A 21,899-nucleotide genomic window follows, 5' to 3' on the forward strand; every position below is an offset into this window, starting at 1 on the left:
TCGGCATAACGAAGCAGACCCATACTGATCGCCATCTTAACGAGACCAATTGAGAACACGCTTCAAATCGAACGGGAATTACAATGATGGGACGAAAATATAATTAATCTCTTCCGGGGTGGGAGGAAGATATAATACCGAGCCGTGGCTGATGAAAAAGACTGTCATGGGCTCTCCAAGGTAGCGGCCTATTACCGGAAGTGTCCATTAAGAGAACCGTTGCACTAAAGTGTTTCCGAAAACCTTCTTCAATCTGGGACTTCCATGAAATTATGGCCAGTTGTGCAAGAACAGCAGCGGTTGGCACGAAAATCATTTTAGAAAATTAGGGTGACTAAACTTTGTGTTTTATCAGAGGGAGTAATTATGATAGGATAGCACCCACCATTTTAAATGAATAATTTTCACCAGAAGGCGAATAAACGGCGACGTTTTTTATTTGCGACCTTACAGTCGAATATGGCAAGATAGGTTGCGTGACACATGGTTCCGTATCGCGGACAATGACGCAAAATTTTCCTTCGACCCAGTTCTCAGTTGTGAACACACATGCCCAAATTATTGGATTTGGTGAATACTTGGTGTTTTGGTTTTACACACATTGGTCCGACGTTACTTTACATCAACTTCCAGTTCCACGGTTCCCTCACGAAAAGGGATTATTACTTTGACTTCATCCCGATGAATTCCGAATCTGCCGGGATTTGAATTAATTTGGCGAAAGGAATCAAAGCCGGCCAAGAGTTACATAGGTAAAGACAGTGTGGTTTGGTTGAACAACTGTGAAGGACCAGTGCCAAATACAGAAAGCTGCACGGCTAAAAAAAGTTGCAAATCGTGCTCAAACATGCTTTTTCTAAGGGAGAATTATCGATATCGATTCCCGGATTTCCAGAAGTTTATTTACTGTTACTATCATTGTCGATTACTATTTACATCAATTGCTCAACATGGTCATCAGGTTTGGCTGTAGTGTGATAGACCAAAGTGCTGCTGTAACCTGCTCTTGAAAAAGTGTAGGATCTTCTAGAAGTATGTCATCTCAGATGGAATCTGACTAAGTGGAACTTTTTGATTGCGTTAGGAAAAATACCACTGGTAAAGACGCACCTTTTTGGGACAAACCTTCTGAAGAATATGTATCACAGATGTCTTTAATATCCTTTTCGCTCGGAGCTTGTCCCAGGAGCCGCAGTATCCTACAAACCCGTTTGAGTGGAACCCTTCTAGTTCCGGGCGTGACGTTGGAATCGTACAACTCTAGAATAAAGCACATTATATGATGATGATAATGATGATGATGCAAAATGCCCTTGCAAATGAGTTGCGGAATATGAAGCTGGTTTGGGAGTGAATGGGCTTTAGATGGAATGTGAAAGTGCCTTTGGTTAGGGGGAGAATATGGTCAAGATTCTGGACAATATTCTTACTTTAAAGGTTGCACGGTCTGCATCAGCAGGTAAAGGAAGAGCGAAGAAAAAAGCCTCGGGGGAAAGCTGTGCTGCCTGAAAAAGCACAATGTAGACATCTTGGACATTTTGCACGCCACATCCATAAGCATCAGTATTTACACGGAAAAGCAGCCCAAGTCATCAGAATATTTAAACACAGCGGGAGAATGTCCAAGGCGGCCGTCTTGTGCACGACATCTACAAAATCCAAATGATGTGCTGTGGCTGAGATACTGCTCGGGCAATCACGAAAAATTCACAGATGAGTCGGTTCGGTTTTGTGCGCTCCAACGTCTGAGATCAACAACGATGTAGAATGTCTAATTCAGCAGCTGGAGTTCCTAAAAGCACTGATATTCAGAATTACGCCTGGTACACTTCGAAGTTTTACCGGTTTCAAGGGTAGAGTATCAGGCCGAAGGAGGTGGAGGAAGCGTCTTGTTTAAAGATAGTTTTCTTTACAGTAGAATTTTCAGAAACATGGTACGTACCACAGAGACCTCTACTACGGGTGTAGAGGCCTATTCTGAGTGACGACCCTTCGTCCGAGGGAACTCCTAGTAATCTGGAAAAAACTATTGTGGACCGAACTAAACATTTCCTCTTTTGTGAAGACAATGCACTTATCAACTGTTTACATTATGAATTACCTCGTGAATTAACTGGTTCTCAAGACGATATTATAGGAGGTGTCTATCGGAATCACTGAAACTATTGTTGGTGGAATGGTGAAGGTGTTTTTCGGAGAGGAACATGAGTGGGATCGCTTGGGTCAATTTTGAACTGTATTCATCTGATTCCACAGGACTTATCACAAGAATGTGCGCTTTAACGACGCTGTAAAGTAACTGACATAATCCTGCGGTTCAAACCATATCCCGGACAAAACGACCTCTAGATGTCTGACTCTCTGAATATGAAGAATAACTATACATGTGTTAATGTGTGACGTGTCAAACACACGCTGCAGGAAAAACCGACTGAATCATACTTTCATTTACGTTCACTTTGTGCAACTGCAATAACAGTAGAAGTTGATTACTTCGTTGTTTTCCATAGTAGACAAGTAGGAGACATACACGGGTGAACAAACTAGTCGTTCAAGCACCTCGCTTTTGAAACTGTCACGTGGCCCGGGAGTACTCAGACTTTTTCACGTGGTGCAGATGTGACCATCCCGCAGACTTAAAAGTGCTGCTCACCACCTATCACTAAAGTTTGTTCCGAAATGGTGGACTACAGACGTCACTGTTCTAGAAGACTTACAACTGCGTTAAAACAGAAAATGTTAGGAAACGGGGTGGTTGTAAGCCGAAAATTAATAACATCAAGTTATTGATTCGCCCAAGCTACCTGGAAGTGCCCAGAAACTACCAGACAGTAGCAATGAAACTGACAATGCTTTTAGTATTATCTTAAACCAGAAAGAACTGATGGACCTTGTAACAACCACCAGGTCTTTCTGCTATTACGTTAATAATAGCTAAAAATTAACTATTTTTGGCCACTAGGCAATGGTACTGTGAAAAATACCGCAAAATTTGCAAGTGTATGCTTTGAAGCAACTAACATCGAAACGCAACAAATTTGTACGGCTAATTGCGTTTACCGTCCCACTGAGGACATCTTTTCAATACATACTCTGAGCATTTCATCCCTAGAAATATTCACAGCTTTACTGAAGTTCCAGAATATGTGAAAGGTATGAAGTACAATTTGTTGCCTCGATAGGCTTTACTGGTCTCAGTGACAACACTAACTGCTCTCATGTATGGATTAGTCTTCAGAACTTTGAATACCGTTCAATGTACTAACCAGTCCTGTTAGTCAGACTGGCGATGGAAAACTCGGGGCCTAATTGACCAGCCGAGCGAAAAAATAAGCGTTTTTTCACTGCCTGTAAAATATCGTAATTTTGCCTATCTGAACTGTGAAGAAGGCTTGGTGTCATATCCTTTTCAGGCGATAACCGTACTGGCGAAAGGAAGAAGGCCTTCGCTACGGAGTTATTTATTAGGAAATGCCAACTGACCGGTTACAGACCATTGAACAGGAAAGCGAAACTCTAATCTGCATCTTAGTTACAAAACTGGACACCGATCTTCTCCCGAAAGAGCCTTTTTGAACTTTCCTGGAGATTCATTGACTCCACTCATTCGTCGGTCAAATCCAAGCAAATGTTACAAAGCGACTCCACAAATTACGCAACAGATCTCCCCTTTTCAAAAGACGCAAAGCGAAATTCTACGAACAACACATACTACTCGCGTGCCTCCACATCAGTAGTATCACCGCTACACTGGTAGTCACCGACGCTCAGTCCACCGACGCTCAGTCTAAAGGTCAGGTGTCATGATACCCTACGGATAGGTGTAATAATCTGGAAAAGGAATACATTTGACTAGTTCAGGTGTGCTTTAGCCTGGAAGGAAACGAGCCATATAAACGTACCCACAGTTTACATGCAAACGATCCAGAATAGTTTGAGAATGCCAGGAAGGTGCAACAACTACGGACTGGTTGACACCGGAGTGGAACCGAATACTCTTGGTTGGAATTACTTTCGAATGTGTGAAGAAGCTTCATACTCACATCACTTCCGTTTGCATAGTCATCCTCATGCCTGGCGTAATTATTTTGGTGAGTCCACACCAAAGAGGGGAAGCATTAGACTCGAGTTTCGTTCGTATTAGAGCTCATCAGTATCATCATCAACCCTGGGCCGTATCAGGGTTTAAAATCCGGATACCTGACACGCAAGGCGAGCGTGTAACCGCTACACCAGGACAGAAGAACGACTGTTCAAACGAGAGTGATGTGAGTAAGAACCATACATAACCCCGCAACCCCCACAACAGATATGAAAATGTGAAGCAATACTAACAGCAGTGGAAGGGAAATCACAATGAGTATAATTTTTGTAAACAACTTTTAACGTGCACGATGGTCAGTCACTGACATCCATGTCAAAACATTACAAACAAAATTATCACCTACTTTTAATTTGGGCTGTGGAAAGAATAGAGTGTTCTTGAGCTTTCTGGGCTTCAGGATTTTCAGCTGGTACCAGCTGTCATCAGAAGATAAACGGAAAATATGAGCAGAATGCTTGGCAAATTTGGACAACCGGATTAACAATAGGACAATCAAGTGGTCACTTCTGTTTGCAGAGTGTAGTTCAGTTTAGATATCTGTCACAGCATGCGAACAAGCAAGAATACGCCATGACGCTTCGGTATGTACAAAATCACACGCATGAACCCCACATGCGCAACAGCGCAAAAGCTCGCCGAAAAAAGGAGTATAAATACGGTTCACTGAGGTTACTTCTGACGGCAAAATCTTCTGTTCATCTAGCTTGAAAGAGCCGTGCAGAATGTATAACAGTTAGTTACTCGCTTTCAGACTGTTGTTAACACCAGATTAGTTAGCGAATGACTGTACTTCTCCAGCTGCGTAAATTGACGTGTTCAAGTAGAACATAAAGTTGACTGAATGGAAATGTGGAGACTCCGCCCATCTGGTGCGCTCCAAGGACGAATCCGTCAGTGGCCCTCTAGCAATTTTCAGCAACTTTAAGGAACAGCTGCAAACATAGCTGGCTAGCCGTGGAAAATAAATGACAAGTTTTGTTGAAAGTAGCCAAGACTTACTCATTTGCATATTACTTTAGCTTTCACAAGAGACTCAACTGAATCTCTCGTTTATGGTATTCTTCAGCTGCATGTGCTGCACAAAGGCTGCCTCATGTTTCAGTGGGCACGATATTAGAGATGCCGCAGTATATTTTCACACAAGGTTGCTGAAAACTCTTTGACAGCCTACGACCGGTTTCGCCCGTTTTTTGGGCTCATCAGGCTGTCAAGACTCAGGTTTTGTAACCAGAATTTGACGATATATTGGTTCATCTCAACCGACTGAAAACTGCCCTTGTTATGAGAGATGGTGAGTAAGATACAACATAGATATCAAGATTCTGACCATAGGTGGCTGTTACCAGCTCGTAAATAGGTTTTTATAGGATTATCATCAAACTCAAACCATAAAGTGGAGCCGTATTCTAACCGAATGAATGAAGCAGAAGAGAGTGTTTAAAAGACTGTCCAATGAGATGGCACATGAGTGAACAATTCAAAAGAAATGTGGGAAAAAGTGGACGAGTTTCTACACAAATTGCTCTTGGTGAATTCCCAATATTTCTCATGAGACGAACAACAAAAAATCGACTTTCTACAAGAATAGGCCAGTACGTAGTCAATCAGTTCCCGATCGCCAAAAGTATGAGAAAAACATCTATGTGCAAACTAATTTAGTTTTGACATGAGACTCAGCTAAAAACTAATCAATTAAGTGTGCCTGATGAGACATTCTGTTCGCACTACTGCATCATATGAAGAATATCCGAAACGAAGAACTCAGCTGGAGTTCACTCGAGTCTAACTTTGAAACCGAACTGGTGTGCAAATGTACAAGGAGAAGAGAAAATTGGGAGAGGACTGCGTCTTCCTGGCAGCCTTAAGGAGGACGAAAACGGTTTTGAGCTGCCGAATAGTTCCCAGCAATCGTTGATCTGTGCTGCTTGGTCAGTGAAAGAGCTATTGCGCGTGCCTAGGGTTATAGGACCGATGCACCCACCCACGTAAAATACAAAACTGGGACACAGCTTTTATGTTAACCTAGCTTCATCTAGTTAGAAAACGTCACTGGAAATATAGAGGAAATAATCAAGGTAGGTGAAACGTTTTCATTAATTAATAATGCCGCTTCCACAGGTATCGGATAGAGGAAGTAGGGGAGAGAATTCTATACTGGATCGTCCGAGAAATTGCGAAGTTCACCTGGCGAAAGCAGTGGAAGGTATTAACTATGGTGTGTTTCATCACAAATGGTTCATGGGAACAAGGCAAGAGTTAAATCCCCACTCGCTATCGTGGTTGGTGTTTATCAGTATACCCTGGACATGCTTTTTCACCGTCACCCGAAACTGCCTTTCTTTCGATGTTTACGTGTTGAGCACTTAAACATTTATTGGATACTTGTAAAACGGTAACTTCAAGTGGCAAATAAGATATAGCAGATTGGCGTTGCTCTGTATCCAAGCAACCGATGAAAAACATCACTTCCTTACAAACTGAATCTTGGTTAGTGAGCAGAAAATATATTGATCGGCTTATGTGGTCAGATATTTGAATTCTCATGGATTTGCAATGAGGCTGAAAACAAAACAATAGTAACGGTAGTATTCTGTCCCAAGGTGTTCTCTATGTGAGAGAAAGTGCTGTACTAGCCATCGCCTTGAAGTGGGTAGATATTTTATTGGAGCAGACCTTTTACATCGTCGCCCTAAGCAAGGCGAAAAATTCCTCTGTGTCTGGAGCTGGGATAATGCCTCAGCAATGGTACTGACAAGTTATTGAACAGTCAAGCTCTGATGACATAATTTGTTCGCATATTGAAGAAAACGGAACGCCATTTCAAGGATCAATTGGTGCGAATTCATTGAAGAAGTAGTTATGGAACATAGTAGAATAAATAGTCTTCTCACCACTAGATAAAAAAATGGAAACTGTTCACATCTAACTGAGTTCACTTACGACCGCAACCAATTATGGCAAAAAAACAGAGGGTAGGGGGTATGAAATATAAAGTATTTGTGCATAATTCAGTAGGAAATTTCAAGCTCTTCCACGAAGAATCAAAGAAATCTTTGTCCTGAGCCTAGTTGAAAGCGGTTTTAAGCCCATAATTAAACTGTTCAATCTAACTGAGTTCACTTACGACCGCAACCAATTATGGCAAAAAAACAGAGGGCAGGGGGTATGAAATATAAAGTATTTGTGCATAATTCAGTAGGAAATTTCAAGCTCTTCCACGAAGAATCAAAGAAATCTTTGTCCTGAGCCTAGTTGAAAGCGGTTTTAAGCCCATAATTTATGACCGAAATTCACCAGGTTTTTTATGCTTTGGAAAGACCACCGGCTCCGCTGACTACTGCTATCGCTGTTTAGTAGCCGAATGTGATATGGTCAGCGCAGTTTCTCGTTCATGATCAGGTGACCATCACTCTGATCCAGACCAAACTTGCGAAATGAACCAATGACAACACACATTACCAAGATGAATTTACAGTAAATACTGCGTTTATGGTCACTGAGATATGGGCTATGCTTCAAAAGCACTGTCTCTGTTTAAGGACAGTTGTGCAGAAACTTCATATCTGTGAATGGCATTCTGTGCATAAATGACCAGAATACTTCCTGACTATCCTCTACATCATAGACGGAGATCTTCGTTCTCAAGTGTGTAGATTTCTAGTTGAAAAGGAATCGTTTTGGCAATTACGTTCCCACCCATCCTTCGTGTATTTGGGACGGACTTTTCGCCGGGGCTAAAATAATTGTGTTTGTATTAAGTCCACGGAGCCCACTATGACCACAACGGATCCATACATCAACGCAGCCTGAATCACGCTCCGTGTAGTCTTTCGATGACCAATGACGCGGATGAGCCTACATCCAACTACCAGTCGCGACATAAAAATCTTGCTATTGGAGGCTTTTCAGAAATAAGTGGGAAAAGTCACTTGGCGTTTCTAGTCTTCTCGAATTTCACTCTGTTACGTACACGCGAGTCCGAATAGCCCAAAGCATCTAATCATTAGATCTGTCCATCAAGTTCAATGGAGTAGTAAAACCATTATTTCTGTCCATAGAATGGGGACGTCGGAAGCGCCGTGTCGACAAGCATGCTATCCGGTTTTTTTATTAGGGAGAAGTAAAGGTTCTGGAACTATTTATCTTTCTGTCGGGGATGTTTCCCTTTTGATATTATTCCTGTAAAACTACTCTGAAGTGACCAGTCTGAGTTAATCGCGTTCTTCGCAGAATGTGCGTTGACCTAGTTGGATGCAAGATACACGGACCACAAGAATCGTAGCTTTTTAAAAATGCGCCCATTCATTTGTTTTATCGAATTCAGTTTCAAATATCCTGCATATTATCAACATTGATGAAGAAACCGCTTTTGGACCGTCTCCTCAACTTGTTTCGTCCAAGGATTTTTGAAGACATTGACACATCTCACACGGGCTTCCCACATCCAGTGGACTATGATGCTCGGTTTACTTACCTATCAGGATTGCCAAAAAATACACGCCTGCAATTTAATACAAATAGCGGAATCTTCTATGGATTTAAGTGCGCGTTCTTTCTATTACCCTGTTTGTCATGGTAACAGGTGACAAGACTTACTAATGCGTCCGTAGCCAACGTTTCTGAGGTCATCGAGATAACGTGCCACAATGCCCACGCAAGCGCAGCCAGTCGTGAATGCGCGGCGGAGAAAGCATTTCCATAAATTCAGTTGATGGCGTTAGACAAACAGCTCAGTGCTTTTCTGTCATTGGCTGGAGGTAGCACACGTGACACTGTTCACACCTGACTCCGATCCGTTCGCGTCCACTAGGGCCAGCTGTGCGCCTACGGATTGATGAATTCTGCCAAAAGTCCGCATACAATCCAGTCGGGTGACTATATTCATACAGAAAAGCACCAGGAATAACTTGTGATGATGCACGCGGAGTGTACAAATCCATTCTGATTCCGATCAATGCCATCCCATTTCATGACTGCACAAACCGTCGTTCGTTCGGTCCGATATGATCATCTAAGCCAGAATCTACGCACCTTTGGTCACCGGCTTGTTCACTGAGCAAACGTTGCAAACGTTTCATCACCAATCGAGGTGACATCATCAGTGCGTAGTTGTGCGTAGCGGTGGGTTGTGCCACTGGATTAATTGGTGCACGGTCAACGACTGTCCATACTTGAAAATTTTTGGAATTTGTGGGCTGAGGAAGATTTAGATTTCATCGATCATCTAATCTTATTCGCTGTCTTATAGCTATCCAAACTTCGTGAGACTGCCAGATTTAAGCAGACCAATTAAACAAACCAGCGTTGAGATCGAACTCCTAGGGATAGAACATTCCCAAATGTGAATAAGTCAGTTTGACCAAAGTAGATAAAAATCTAAGTGATTCCTCCACTTTACCATTGTTAGTCCCAAGAAGTGTACACATCGCAGTGAAAACGAGTCCTACCACTTCTCTAGGATGTCGACCTTAACGCCTTTGGGTCTCCGTGTTGAATCATAATCCATCATGAAGTCTGAACTCGGTTCATTAGGTGCTAATTGGTGAGTGATTTGCTACGACGATTTACATGGAGACAGACATCTTGGGCCAACAGGATAGAGGTCTACTACTTCATTTTACTATGATTTTCATCGGGCGTAAGGCAAGTATACCATACCCAACTTGATCCATTTTAACCATCACGAGGTGACTCCTGTCAGCACAATATCCACTACAAGGTTTATGTGAGGGGTTCGGTGTACTACGGTACCTTTGGGTGGTATAATAGGCCGACTTCGGATTGCAGGTGCCGATACACCACGCCTACCTCTGCGTAGGTAACAAGTCAGTGAAAAGTGAGTATGAAAAAGCCTCGAGATTCGGGCTAAACGTGAGTATACGCCAAAAAACATACATTATGTCCTGAAATACTTAGACTGTAATTTTACATTTGGATTACGGGAAACGGCGATTTGCCAAGTTCAGTGCATTAGAAGAGTAAATACCGGACCTTGGTGAGTTAGCATTTACTCAACGGACCAAGTTTTCTCGCACACAGAAGATATTTTGACATGAAGCGTGAGAAACTTAGGGATAATGGGTGGATAAAAAGACCGTGCTAGACAAGTGCACATATCACTACTGGAAAAAATTCCATCCGTATTGCAGTAAAACAAGCTGGGAATGTCTGAACGAAACACAGTTCGCAAGAACTAGAAAGCATACATGGAAAACGTAGCACATTAGGCTCACCAGTTACCGAAGCACATTGAGGCACACACAAGTAAGAAAAACTGTGGATAACTGTTCTCCAGGCTGAACCCGATCGCTCAACTTTTCATTCCAACGCATAGTTAAGCACGCTGCAGTGGATGATCAGACTTACTTAAAAACGTGGCATTCGTTTGTCTATCACAGTAGAATATGTCATCCAAATGACACCTGAATACTATCTGCGTTCCGTGTATAAATCCTTGGAGAGGATGGGAAAAGCGGTAACTACTGGACCCAAGTAAAAACGCCCATGAGGAAAACATAAATTTCCCAAAGGATGTCCCCCCCTCACTCCAAAAAATGACACAAAGACATTTGAAATACAAAATATGAGATTGAATAAAATGGAACATCAAACTTAAAATAACGCATATGATCTATATGAACGAAGAGGCTGGAAGATGGTGGGGTTGTCCATGGCACAAACCACAGCTGTTTGCGAGATCTGCGTAGGAATCCATAAAGTCGGAAATAATGGGGGATCCAGAACGTGGAACAAACGAGGCTGAAATTCAAATACAAAAGGACGAATAGTTTTTTTTCAGCTCATGTTTTAACGCATGTTCAACACCAAAAGAAACACACTGGAAAAGGAATGCACACTGTCGCTGTTGTGGTGTGGGAAAAATTAATTTTCCGCTTCTCGGTAGTTGCACAAACAACTTCAAAAGAACTCGCCAGTCAGTCAAGTGGCAGAGAACTCCACTGCACAAATGCATACATGATACTTTTGAGAATTCTAACTTCTAGAGGTAGCATGAATGAAGTCCAAATATTGGTTGCTGGTCTGCTCACCGAGCTTGGTAGTTGGATTGCAAACGTTTCATCACTAATCGAGGTGACATCGTCAATGCACTGACGAGCTCGGAGAACAGACCAACCACCAAGCAGCGCACCCGAGCTACCTACATTCCGCAACATTGCTGAAGTCCAAATACGTCAAAGATGGGCCAGCGGTCACTCCTAACTAAGTTCAGAATACCACGCTGAATCCGAGAACACAGTATTTTGGCGACTTCCAGCAATGTAATTCCGGTATGAGTTGGCACTGACTTCGGAGATGGAGGCCTTGTTCAGGAAATATAGATCCAGCAAATGCACGTCAATGAACTATGATATAAGCAGCTTCGTGAGAATTCAGTCCACTGAACTGGACGCGGAAGTATGACACGTGGCGACATACTAGAAAGTATAATCTCCGCCCACCAGAGTACCATTGTAAGCAGTATTGAGCGCACAATCACATTGGTCCTCGTAAAGCTTGTCACAACTAGGTCCGTTAGCATGGAAAGCGTTGTGAAGAACAGTCAGTTCCAAGCCAAACTCGTCTGTTAAGCACCATACTGTTACACCTGACTACTGTCCCCGCTCCGAGGCCTAGTGTCTGAAAAGGACTCGCCGACAAGGGAGACGACAGCTTTGTGCTAAAAAAACAACTGCTTCGCTCCATTTATTGAGAGGACAGTGTCTGACCTTGATCCAAGGCTGTTTAATCAGCGTTTAGTGGAGTTGAGGGTCTCAGTAGGTTTCTGGTATTATGGGATAATCTTCAGATATATGACCCTCCTGATACAGAAACTTCTGATGTCAAAACACAGCGCAGTCGAATGAGATGCTCTAATCCAACGTTTCAGTTGTCGTGTGTAACTTTTTTTCAAGTTTCTTCTAATAAATTGATTGTAGAAATTTCTGAAAAAAGGTTGCTCACGGCAACCAGGTCAGATTGTAACATCTTATTCCACTACGCTGTTTTTGGCTTTAAACGTTCCCAAACAGTTGTCTCATAGGAAATCAACGACTAAAATGGTCGAACAAATGAACCTTACGAATTACCTTTACTGAATACTGCCACGCGTCAGCATGACTTATGCATGTACAGCTAACACAGACCTCTCAGTTAAGCCAAGCGTCCATACAATAGTTTGAGAAGAATCTGTCAGCTACAGGCAGTGGAAACTACGCAGCTCATGTATGGAGACATTCAGTTCAACATGCTTGACGTTGTTTTCTTCTTCAGATGGAAGCCAGACAAACTACATATTCTTGCCATGTTTTTTTTACACAAGACCGAAGTTACACGGGATTTTTTAACGCAGCTCTTACACAGGTGGAAGTAGTTGGTTGAATGGCACTATTAATTTCCACTGAAAACGCTAAGATTCACTGTGTTCTTGTGTACAACGAATCCCCGCTTGGAGAACTGTATTGCAGTTTGGCTACTCCGTAGTCCAGAAAACTAGATCATACCGAAACTTGGCATATTCTCGGTGACTGGATTGGCCAGTTGATAGTATGTAAAACTGCCACAAAATTACAACAGTGCATCAGTATTGTATCCTCATATGCATTCATTCGCCATCGGACTCAACCGAAAGTGGACGGCTAGCCAGGTTGATTTAATCTATCATTAACCATATTCCTCGGCTTACCACAGGTGTCTCAACGGTGCTGATTTAGGACAGCGATAACGTGACTTTGTGTATTCGTACCATCAATCTAACCTGAGTACATTCGATGCGTTGGACAGGTCGACGCTGTCGAGAAAACAGGTGCCTACCTAGTTTTCCCATGGTATCGTGACTCAGCTGTTCAAGCAACCTATTTGAAATACCATGGAGTTCAAATAGACATTTTTAAATAATACGACAAACCCATATTGATCGACCTTACTAATCAACAAGGCTTTTGCATATCACGCACTAGCAAAGTCGCAGAGTCATGTGACCGTCCCTGCACGTTCCAAGATTTAGATCGATAACCTCGGTAAACTGGAAAAAAGTTGATTATCTGCCACAGAAAGATGTAGAACATTGAGTCGTGTAGAAATAACTATCAAGAAGAGGCGAACAAATGTCCTCGGCTGTAACATGACAGCAACAACCACAAGTCTATCTCAAATCCCAAAATAACTGATCAAATGGTAAGCTGTGGACGTAAAGTCGATAAAGGAAAGCTATCGAAATTGTGGGATTTGTTAAACGCTGCAAAACGCGCTGGCTTATCTACTATTTTCTGCAGCCTCCAACTTTGGACATGCAAATATCGAACTTGGCGCAATGGTCCATTGAATTGGGGGTCGATTCTATTTCATACAAACAGAACTCAGAAATCATTGTGCTACGTTCTGAGATAATGTAAAACATCAATTAAACGGTTTGCTCGATCAGCGTTCCAACAACAAGATGATGCGGAATAGGAAGACTGTAATGTCAAATATATGGAGAAACTGTGGAGCAGAGCATTCACTGAACCAAATTGGTTCATGGCCCTTCTCATTCAATTAGTAACTGGTTTCCTGATTTATGTGCCCGTGAAAAAAACAAACGAACATTTACAAAATGTGTTAGGTGACACATATTCAAAGTAAAAACGTTTTGAGTTAACTTGGAGCGGAGAAATGGTAAAAACGAAAAAGCTCAATAGCATCTCATACATGTCACGCAGTTGTTCCGTGTTCCAGTTGTCAACCGTAGAGATGAAAAATGGTGTGGTCACTGAGGTCAGGTAACGACAAACAACAGGAGAAGTACAAAGACTGCGGGATATAGAAACACCTTCATAACATAACACACACTCACCGGAACAGGTTCATGGCCCAACACCTTTAGGCCAACGTGTTTGTTGACTGGAGGACGGTAGAGTTTGGGCAGCTGTTGGAGTTAATGAGACAAGAGGGTTTTGTTGCTGTTGCCTTTGGAGCTGTTGAAGGTCAGTGACATCTCGTGAACTTGCGGTGTTGGGAGGGATCTTGTTTTTGGATCGTGCTTGTACACATACGTTGATGTGCGACGCCCAATGTTTGGACTGGCAAACGTTATTGCAATAGCACGTATTCCAACAGCAGTAATAGTAGGCCAAGCGACCGCAGTAGGCACACTAGGGATATAAACGGATGGACAGGAGTTCACGAACTGCAAGCAGAAGAAAAATCTGTACAGGCATGGCCGCTCACATGGTTAAGTTATTGTTTTTCACTCCTGAATGACACCCGCACAATGCATCAAGTTTACCGGAAAGGTTTCCTCTTCCGAGTGATTCTTAGTGTTTGATTTTAATTATTCTGTCATGTTCAAGTGAGAGGACGGGGCACTAAAAATGCCAAGGCCGTCCTCCGCAGTTCTTGGTCATAAAAAGTTCACGTACTGTAAAGAAGGCCTATTTCAGCAACAGAATACTCACCCATTGTTTTCGTTTCACTGCATCAACAATCCGAATTACATCCTGCTCCCAAATTTTACTGGCTGCCTCCAAAATAGCCGAAATCTCAAAATTCCATACGCGTCGAAGCTCCGTAATGCGATTCCGCATTTCTAGGGCCATCTCAGCACGAGTGAAAGCCAACAGCAAGTTGAGACGTTGATTTTCTCTATCGAGTCGATGTATTTCACTCTCCATCATCACTGCTTGAAAGCCGGTAAGTACAGGAGGTGCCGTCCCACGGGATTCTTCGTGTTCAACTGGACCTACAGGCTGCTTCGCTTCTAGTCCCACACCATGCTCAGTGACATCATCCTGTAAAGTCTGGATCTGCTTTTCGGTAGTAACAGGGCTGAGAATCGGAGGTTCGTTAGACTGTTGCCCGGTGGTTGCTGGGATTGGAGAGATGGAAGGCGATTGAAACCCATAAACGAGTTGGTAAACAGCTAAAGGCTCAAAATCATCTGACTTAGGTATGCCAGTCATTCTAACGTCAATGTTTATAACTTTCAAACATCAAAATGAGCATGCAATCATTCTACTCTGCTTAGGAACAGAGTAAATTTCAGTCACCAGACGTGTTTTTCTTGACTAGACTGACACGTCAAGACAGTATTCAATGTTCACAGAGGTCTCTGAAGAATCTTCTCCTGGCTACACTCACTAAGAAAAAAGGTATTTTCATATCCATTATTGTCGCGCCACAAATGACCTTGAGAAGTTAATATCTAAAAGTTTACATTTTGATAGCGTTAGTTAATTTGATTCGGGAAGTGGTTGGAGGACTTTTGTGGAAAGCATGGGCACATGCGTAACTCACGCAGACCTATCAAGAGTCAGTTACGAGATTCGTTGAATGAAAAATGAATCTAATCTGCAATACATAGTTGGTTTAGTCCAAACTAGAAATAAGCAGTATCGTCGGATACTGAATGTCATCAGTAGTAAAGTCTAGCCGCATGATAGACCATCACAAACCTCGATTTTATACGTACTGGTCCCGTAAAAGAGCGTATTTTTGAAGGACGTATACAATATGGAAGCGTGTCTACTTTTGAACCAAAAGAACTGCGCGTAATTTCGTCTTGTCTCCACAATGTTCGCCCCTGATAGAAGCAATGCGGTCTTCAGTTTTCTTGTTGAACAGCGCACTTATCAGCTTCGTTTCGAAGGAGTGACAAATTACTTTAGATAAAAAGGAGAGCGGTGGACTTTTAGTTGAAATTTCATTGTAAAGCTGACATCCGAATGTAATTAAAACCCCCGTACTCGTGAATGTGATCTGCATTATACTACCGTTAGCACAATTTTATACAGGATCACACCATGAGCTTTACAAAGAAGAGTAGCCGTATTCTTCAGAGTTTCGCTTATTACACGACATCTCCGATTTACTGATTCCTTTTCAAACGATTTCATCTATGGTGGGATGTTGTGTACTGTCCACAGAAATCCAACAATTCGTGAGAAACCAATTCCACCTGGACCTCATCCGACACATAAGGTTCGGCAGAACTCCCTATTGTTCTACAACCAAGAGGGCTCGGTGGAATTTCACGTTTAGCTACATCAATTGTGATGCAGTGAAGCAATCTTAATGAGCGTGATATTGAAGCAGGTATCGATTTGAACAATTGATTCAGTACAAGTGAGCGAAGAACTCAACGCCAAATGTTTTATTGCACGTCGCGCATATTGTGAACAAATGTGCAAAAGTTGGGTGGTGCCGTGAAGCCTTTTGACTATTCAAAATAGTATCACCCTGGAAGAACAAAAATCATCCGTTTTCGTTCCGTTTTGTGAGACACATCGAACGTGTTGCACACATACCGACGTGTCCAATTTAGGCCTGTGGGTCTGCCATCAAAACGGCTTTTCAGCTAACTGGAACACATCCACACCAGACATTAGAGTGATGGATGACTTTCATCAGGAGGGAATCGATATCCTTTCAATTTCCAGACTCTTTTAGCCCGATACCTGTGAAGATACAGTATCAATCAGAGTAAGGCTTTGTTTTCTTCACAATCTGTCCACAAAATGTTCTTAACATAGGTAGAAAATATGAGACACAAAAATGCAGCTTGCAGCTGAGTTTGAGTCGTTTGGTTGAACGGCCAGTACTGTCGAACAAGACTAAGGATATTCAAGCAACATAGTGGGAGCAACTATTATCAATTCGAAAATTTACCGTATTTATAAATCGACTGCGTTGAAGTGCACAGTGAGGCACCTTATTGTCTTGCTAGAAAGACAGTGAGCAACTCTCAATTGAGAAAAAAGTAGGTACACTTACAAAATTTGGCTGATTAAAATGCACTTACTAACTGTTGCACGAGTCATACGCCACTTCTCTTCCAAACTCTTTAGAGTGTCGTTGATCTGAGAACGGAATTTGTCGAACAATACATGTACTTCGTCGCCATCGGACACTGGGCTCGAAAGTCTGAAGTTGAAGAGGCGGAATATAGGGAAAGGTTTGGTGTGGACGGACACAAACTTGACTCTAGAGAATAGGGGGAAAACTCTTGCATTCACTGTTCCATCTGACTGAAACATCATTGGATTGAAAACGTGTTGATATCATTTCGCTACACCTGTTTGTTGAGTGCAATGAAGGGGAGTGTTGGAGTCGATTAAACCTGATGAAATTACAACGCGGAATTGAAGAACCTTGGGCACTTTGTGCATCATAGTTCAGATATTTTGGCACATGAATGCAAGCCCACTTACTTTACCAAATCTAAAACCGTTAAGTTGTTAAATTCTCTGAGTAGAGTGCTCACGGAGTGCCCAAGATTTGAGAAACAGTAAAAATAAGATACGCTTTGAACTCCAAGGCTTAACTGAGAACACTTCCGAGGCGAAATATGAAGATGATTGGTAACGATAACCGGGAGGTTATTGGCAGTGTCTCCCGCGTATTAGTATGACGCCGACCCAAGCAAGTAAGGTGGTCTTGGGCTACAAATTTGCTGTATCCAGATGCATCGTGGGGCAATCACGCTACGGATAAGAAGTAAAAAACCAACCAGGTTAGTTTTAAAGGATTACTGAATCAACTCGGTCACCATCTCGGATGTTATGTTGGAATCGCTATCAAACCTTGGACAAACATAAGGATAGCCGTCTCTCCAACTGCACGGATAATTTGCTTATATTCTGCCAAAGTTGGCCATGATAAACCACGAGAAAATTGCCCGAATGTTCCTTCAATGGGGATAGAAATATGGATGATGATGACGCTGGCGGCGGTGGTGGTTTTGGGGGTCCTCTAGTTTAGCTAGCGACCGGCACTTGAGTATACTAGGTGTTTTCGTTAATGTCGGTCTTAGATTTTTAAAAGTAAAGCTACCGACTGTTCTCTGTATAAACGGACCGACGGATTGAGCCAATGATGCGATGCCTTTCTAGGGTTCAAGATATCTCTCTCTTTACTGACCACAGTCGATTTCCACTGGACTAATTTATAGATAATCGATCTAAAGTATTTATGAATGTTTTTGTGAACGCGGCCGTGGTCACTTTTTCAACAAACATTTTTCCTTACATATTATTGTACACGCATACCGTTTAAACAATGTGGACAACCGGTCAGTGTTTCAGTGTTCCGAAGGATACGCCACTGTTACTCAACCAAACAGACACAGACTGTCACCTCAGAGTTGTAACTCTGTGGAGAGGTCATCTAGAGCAGCCGAACATAAGTGGTCTGTTCTGCGAGAATCGCTACTGTCCAGATTCACTAAGTAGATGTGTTTGAAGGACCGAAGCGGAAGTGGTTCATTCCGAGACGGCGGGTTCTCTGTTGGAGCGCACCCCGTTCAGGCGCCTAAAGCGTGCACAAGGGAAACAACCTGAAGTGCAAGGGAGAGAACGCTATTCCGAAGCCCAGGAGTTTAATAAACGGAAAGTTATCCAACGAAAATGGTTGGTTACCCTGTATTATGAGGTTAAAAGTTACTTCGGATACCACACACTGACTGTGTGCGGTCAAGTCGAAGATGTTAGTACAAGGGGCAGAAATAGTTTCCCAAAAAAATACTAATTTCGTAGAGCAAGAAACACGTGCAGCGTTATGTAAAATCACGTCATCGCGTTCTATTTCGTGTAGGAGCCCATTGAAAACACAAAAACAACAGCAATGAACACCGGTGATGTCTTTTGGAAGCCACACACAGTACTCACTCTGGTTTGTACTCCAAACAAAAAGAACTGTCACAAACACAAGAAAAAATTAGCACATACGTGCATCCATAAGGAAGTAGCAAACCAACTGCTTCATGCAAGGTCGAAAAAACCCCTTGAGTGCAATGACACCCACAGACATGTTTCAACAACTATAAAAAGCAGCACTCTTTCTCATCATGTTCCGGTGAAAGGACTCGAGAATGATCGAATGGGGTAGACCACAGCAACATCAAAACTATTGATGATAGTGAGAAAGAAAACCGTTCAAAGTATCAGAATAGAAGCAGCTAAACGTCCAACTCCAGTGGTTGCGGGAGGTCGAGGAAAATTGGGAAGTAGAAGGGAATTTGGCAAATTTTGGAATAAATGTAGGATGAACGAAACGACACGTAAAGGTGTGCAACTGAGTATTTCGTCTCAAGACCTACCGAATCTTTTTTCTAGTTCTTGGGTATACGGTCCATATCGACAGCTGGTGGAAGTTAGAAAAACGGTTCACTGATGGTATTCACAGATACTAGCTGTTGTTCCACAGGCAGAACTGTGACTAAGCAGCTGTGCAGTTTGTGTGCACCAAAACGACGGAAAGCTAGAGTACTCAGTAGCCCAGTGTGGAGGAAACGCGTCTTTCTACAGGCATGAATTTTCGTTCCCGTTCTAACAAGGATTACTCGATAAGGTCGCAGTTAGATAACTTACAGTGCGTGTCTTCAGAGGGACAAACCCTGACTAGGGCTTAAAGGACAGATAGGAAGGACACTAAACCGAAGTAAGGACAACTTGTGGATCGTCGAAAGCTGACTACAGCCTACTCACCTTAGCCCGGCCGTTTTAAGTTTGTGTGCAGATGCGAACGTATCCATCGTTCGGTGCAGAAGCTCGCCTGTCTGCCAGTATGAACCACTGTAATGGGTGGGAATGTGAGAGAAGCCTAGCTGTATGTTTGAACACTCGGGCGCATCTCATGCTTCGGTGGTTCGACGGGTGTGCTCACCTGCCAGCAGTAATTGTCTTTGTGAGTGCGTTTGGATGACGGAAATCCGAAACCAACGAAAGATCAGGTGCTCTACAGGAAAAACGTCTCGGATGAAAAAAGCCACTGGAACACGCACTCCATCCACTCCACAGTAGTAAATCATTGGCGATATCTTGCGACTACTGATAGATACACTAACAACCTTCAACGGACAATTACACAAAGGAATCGCAGGGTGATGCCGAGAAATCGACCTTTCCTGCTCAGTTTGCACGCCTGTAACATTCAATTAATAACGTCACTATAGCGGAGCAATCAACTGGGATGTCCCCAGGAGCGTTCAAAACCTCGCTTTTACTAACAGGATTATATGCGTGTCGGGTTCTTCAAAACAGTTTCGTCACCTCTTGATGGGCTGAAGCAAAGGGTCTTTGGAACTAGTTAACTCATTTTCAGTTCTGTCGGTGTTCCATTGTGTCAGACTTAATTAAGTTAGGAGGTCCAAAGGAAATATCGCCGATGTAGTGACGTTTACAGTGATAACACCTTTCTCGTCAGGAGGAGAAACATTAGTTTTGTAGCATACGCAGAATAATAACGCCGCCAAACCGTATACTTATGGCTTTTTTATCTCAACATCTCATGCCTGAAAAAAAATTTTATGTTGAAGTAGCTGAATTCGAGACCGCGTTTTATCAAGTAGTTTAAGCAGCTCGAAGAAAATAAAACGTGGGGTTGATGGAGACCCAGAGACTGCATCTGTCTGATGAGCACCAGGAGTGAATTCAGTCGTGAGCTGTCAAAAGATCTTAACAGCAGTGTGTTCGAACAAGAAAATATACACAAACTGCTTCAGCCCATCAGGCTGTTTGAGGATAAGTCTGGCTTGTCTGGATATCTAACCGCATTAATGAGCTACGCTACATCTGGTCAAATTGACTAGACTGGAACGGTTAGCGTCATTTTCCTCTCGAGCTTCCAGTTTTAATGTCTTCGAGTATTTGTAACGTCTGACGAGTCTAAATGAAACTTTTGTGTTTTTATTGCGAAGATACTTGGGGAGCATTTTAGACTAGCATTTTTCTTCCCAGGTTGCAGATTAGAGAGGAAAACGCTACTCCAAGCAGTAAGCACTTGGAAGCTGAGTATTTTGTCATTAGAGCGTACACTGACAACCCATGAGATAAAACGCTCAAAGGAAGTCAGTGAAGTCGGTAAAAGTTCGTGAAATCAGGTAGTTCACAAGTCTATAAAAGGACACTGAAGAATGAAAACAGGAATGGTAACTGCAGCTTTCATTCGACTGAACTAAAATCCAGCATCAAATTGATGACTGCCAAGGCGTTAAGCTGCATCCAGTTTAATAAATAATAATAGTTCAGCTGTAACACCCTTTCAGCGCATAGCTGCCATACCACCCAAGGGAAGCACGAGGGTTGAAATTCTGCAAGGTTGCCCAAAATTACACGGGAACAGTTGAGATACCGAGGAGAAGGGGCTCGAATCACGGACCGTCCGGTCAGTAAGTTTGGGACTTAACCACTGGACTGTCTGCCGGGTATTAAAGAAGAAATCAGATATGGTAGAAGAACGCTGATCCCAGGTGTCTTGTCGGTGCGCGGAATAAAGGAGTCAGCAATATTCAGGGACGTCTTAGATTGTAATTCATAACTTGTCATTAGCTGTCACAGGATGATTCAGTGTCCCTATAAAACAAAGCCGCAGTTTCCATCTCCCAAAATTAAACTGTAGTACTAATCTGTCCTGATGAAAACCCGCGGGGCGTACTAGCACACTAATTGTTCAGAAACCTATGGACACGAAACTCAACAAGAGTGGAGAACCTTGGTGAAAAAGTTATCCGGGAACCCTATTTGAATGACTCCAAAGAATTTTAAGGTAGTTGTGAAGGAGCGGCCGAAATTAGCTTCCAATATCACGGTAGCCCTCCGGGAAGTCGTCCTGTTTCTCACCTGCTGATTTTACGTCAGTTCCAGTAAATTCCGGCAAATTTGAGTTTCGTTTCCAACAGCAATCATAACGTGTTGACTGAATTTTCTTCCATTTCAGCCATTAGCAGTTTACAGTGAAACACACGGGTAGCCCTGTAATTTTGTCATCATCATCAAAAACAGCAACATCAGTGTTGGCACTGATGCTTCACTACCGTACAACC

The 21,899-nt window shown here is 42.7% G+C and overlaps 1 protein-coding gene across 1 annotated transcript in view; it reads right to left on the bottom strand.

Annotated features, from left to right (window-relative positions):
- Positions 1–21,899, bottom strand: part of T265_02358 (hypothetical protein) — a gene marked incomplete at both ends in the record, with an annotated part of 62,576 nt that overhangs the window by 5,516 nt on the left and 35,161 nt on the right. Inside the window, 6 exons of the mRNA XM_009166572.1 lie at positions 1,111–1,260; positions 4,449–4,521; positions 8,702–10,864; positions 13,938–14,235; positions 14,539–15,002; positions 16,881–17,002. Coding sequence (XP_009164836.1) covers positions 13,948–14,235; positions 14,539–15,002; positions 16,881–17,002 — 874 coding nt within the window. The remainder of the gene's footprint in view (positions 1–1,110; positions 1,261–4,448; positions 4,522–8,701; positions 10,865–13,937; positions 14,236–14,538; positions 15,003–16,880; positions 17,003–21,899) is intronic.

This window comes from Opisthorchis viverrini (assembly GCF_000715545.1).
Source record: "Opisthorchis viverrini unplaced genomic scaffold opera_v5_28, whole genome shotgun sequence".
In the NCBI taxonomy this organism is placed as follows: domain Eukaryota; kingdom Metazoa; phylum Platyhelminthes; class Trematoda; order Opisthorchiida; family Opisthorchiidae; genus Opisthorchis; species Opisthorchis viverrini.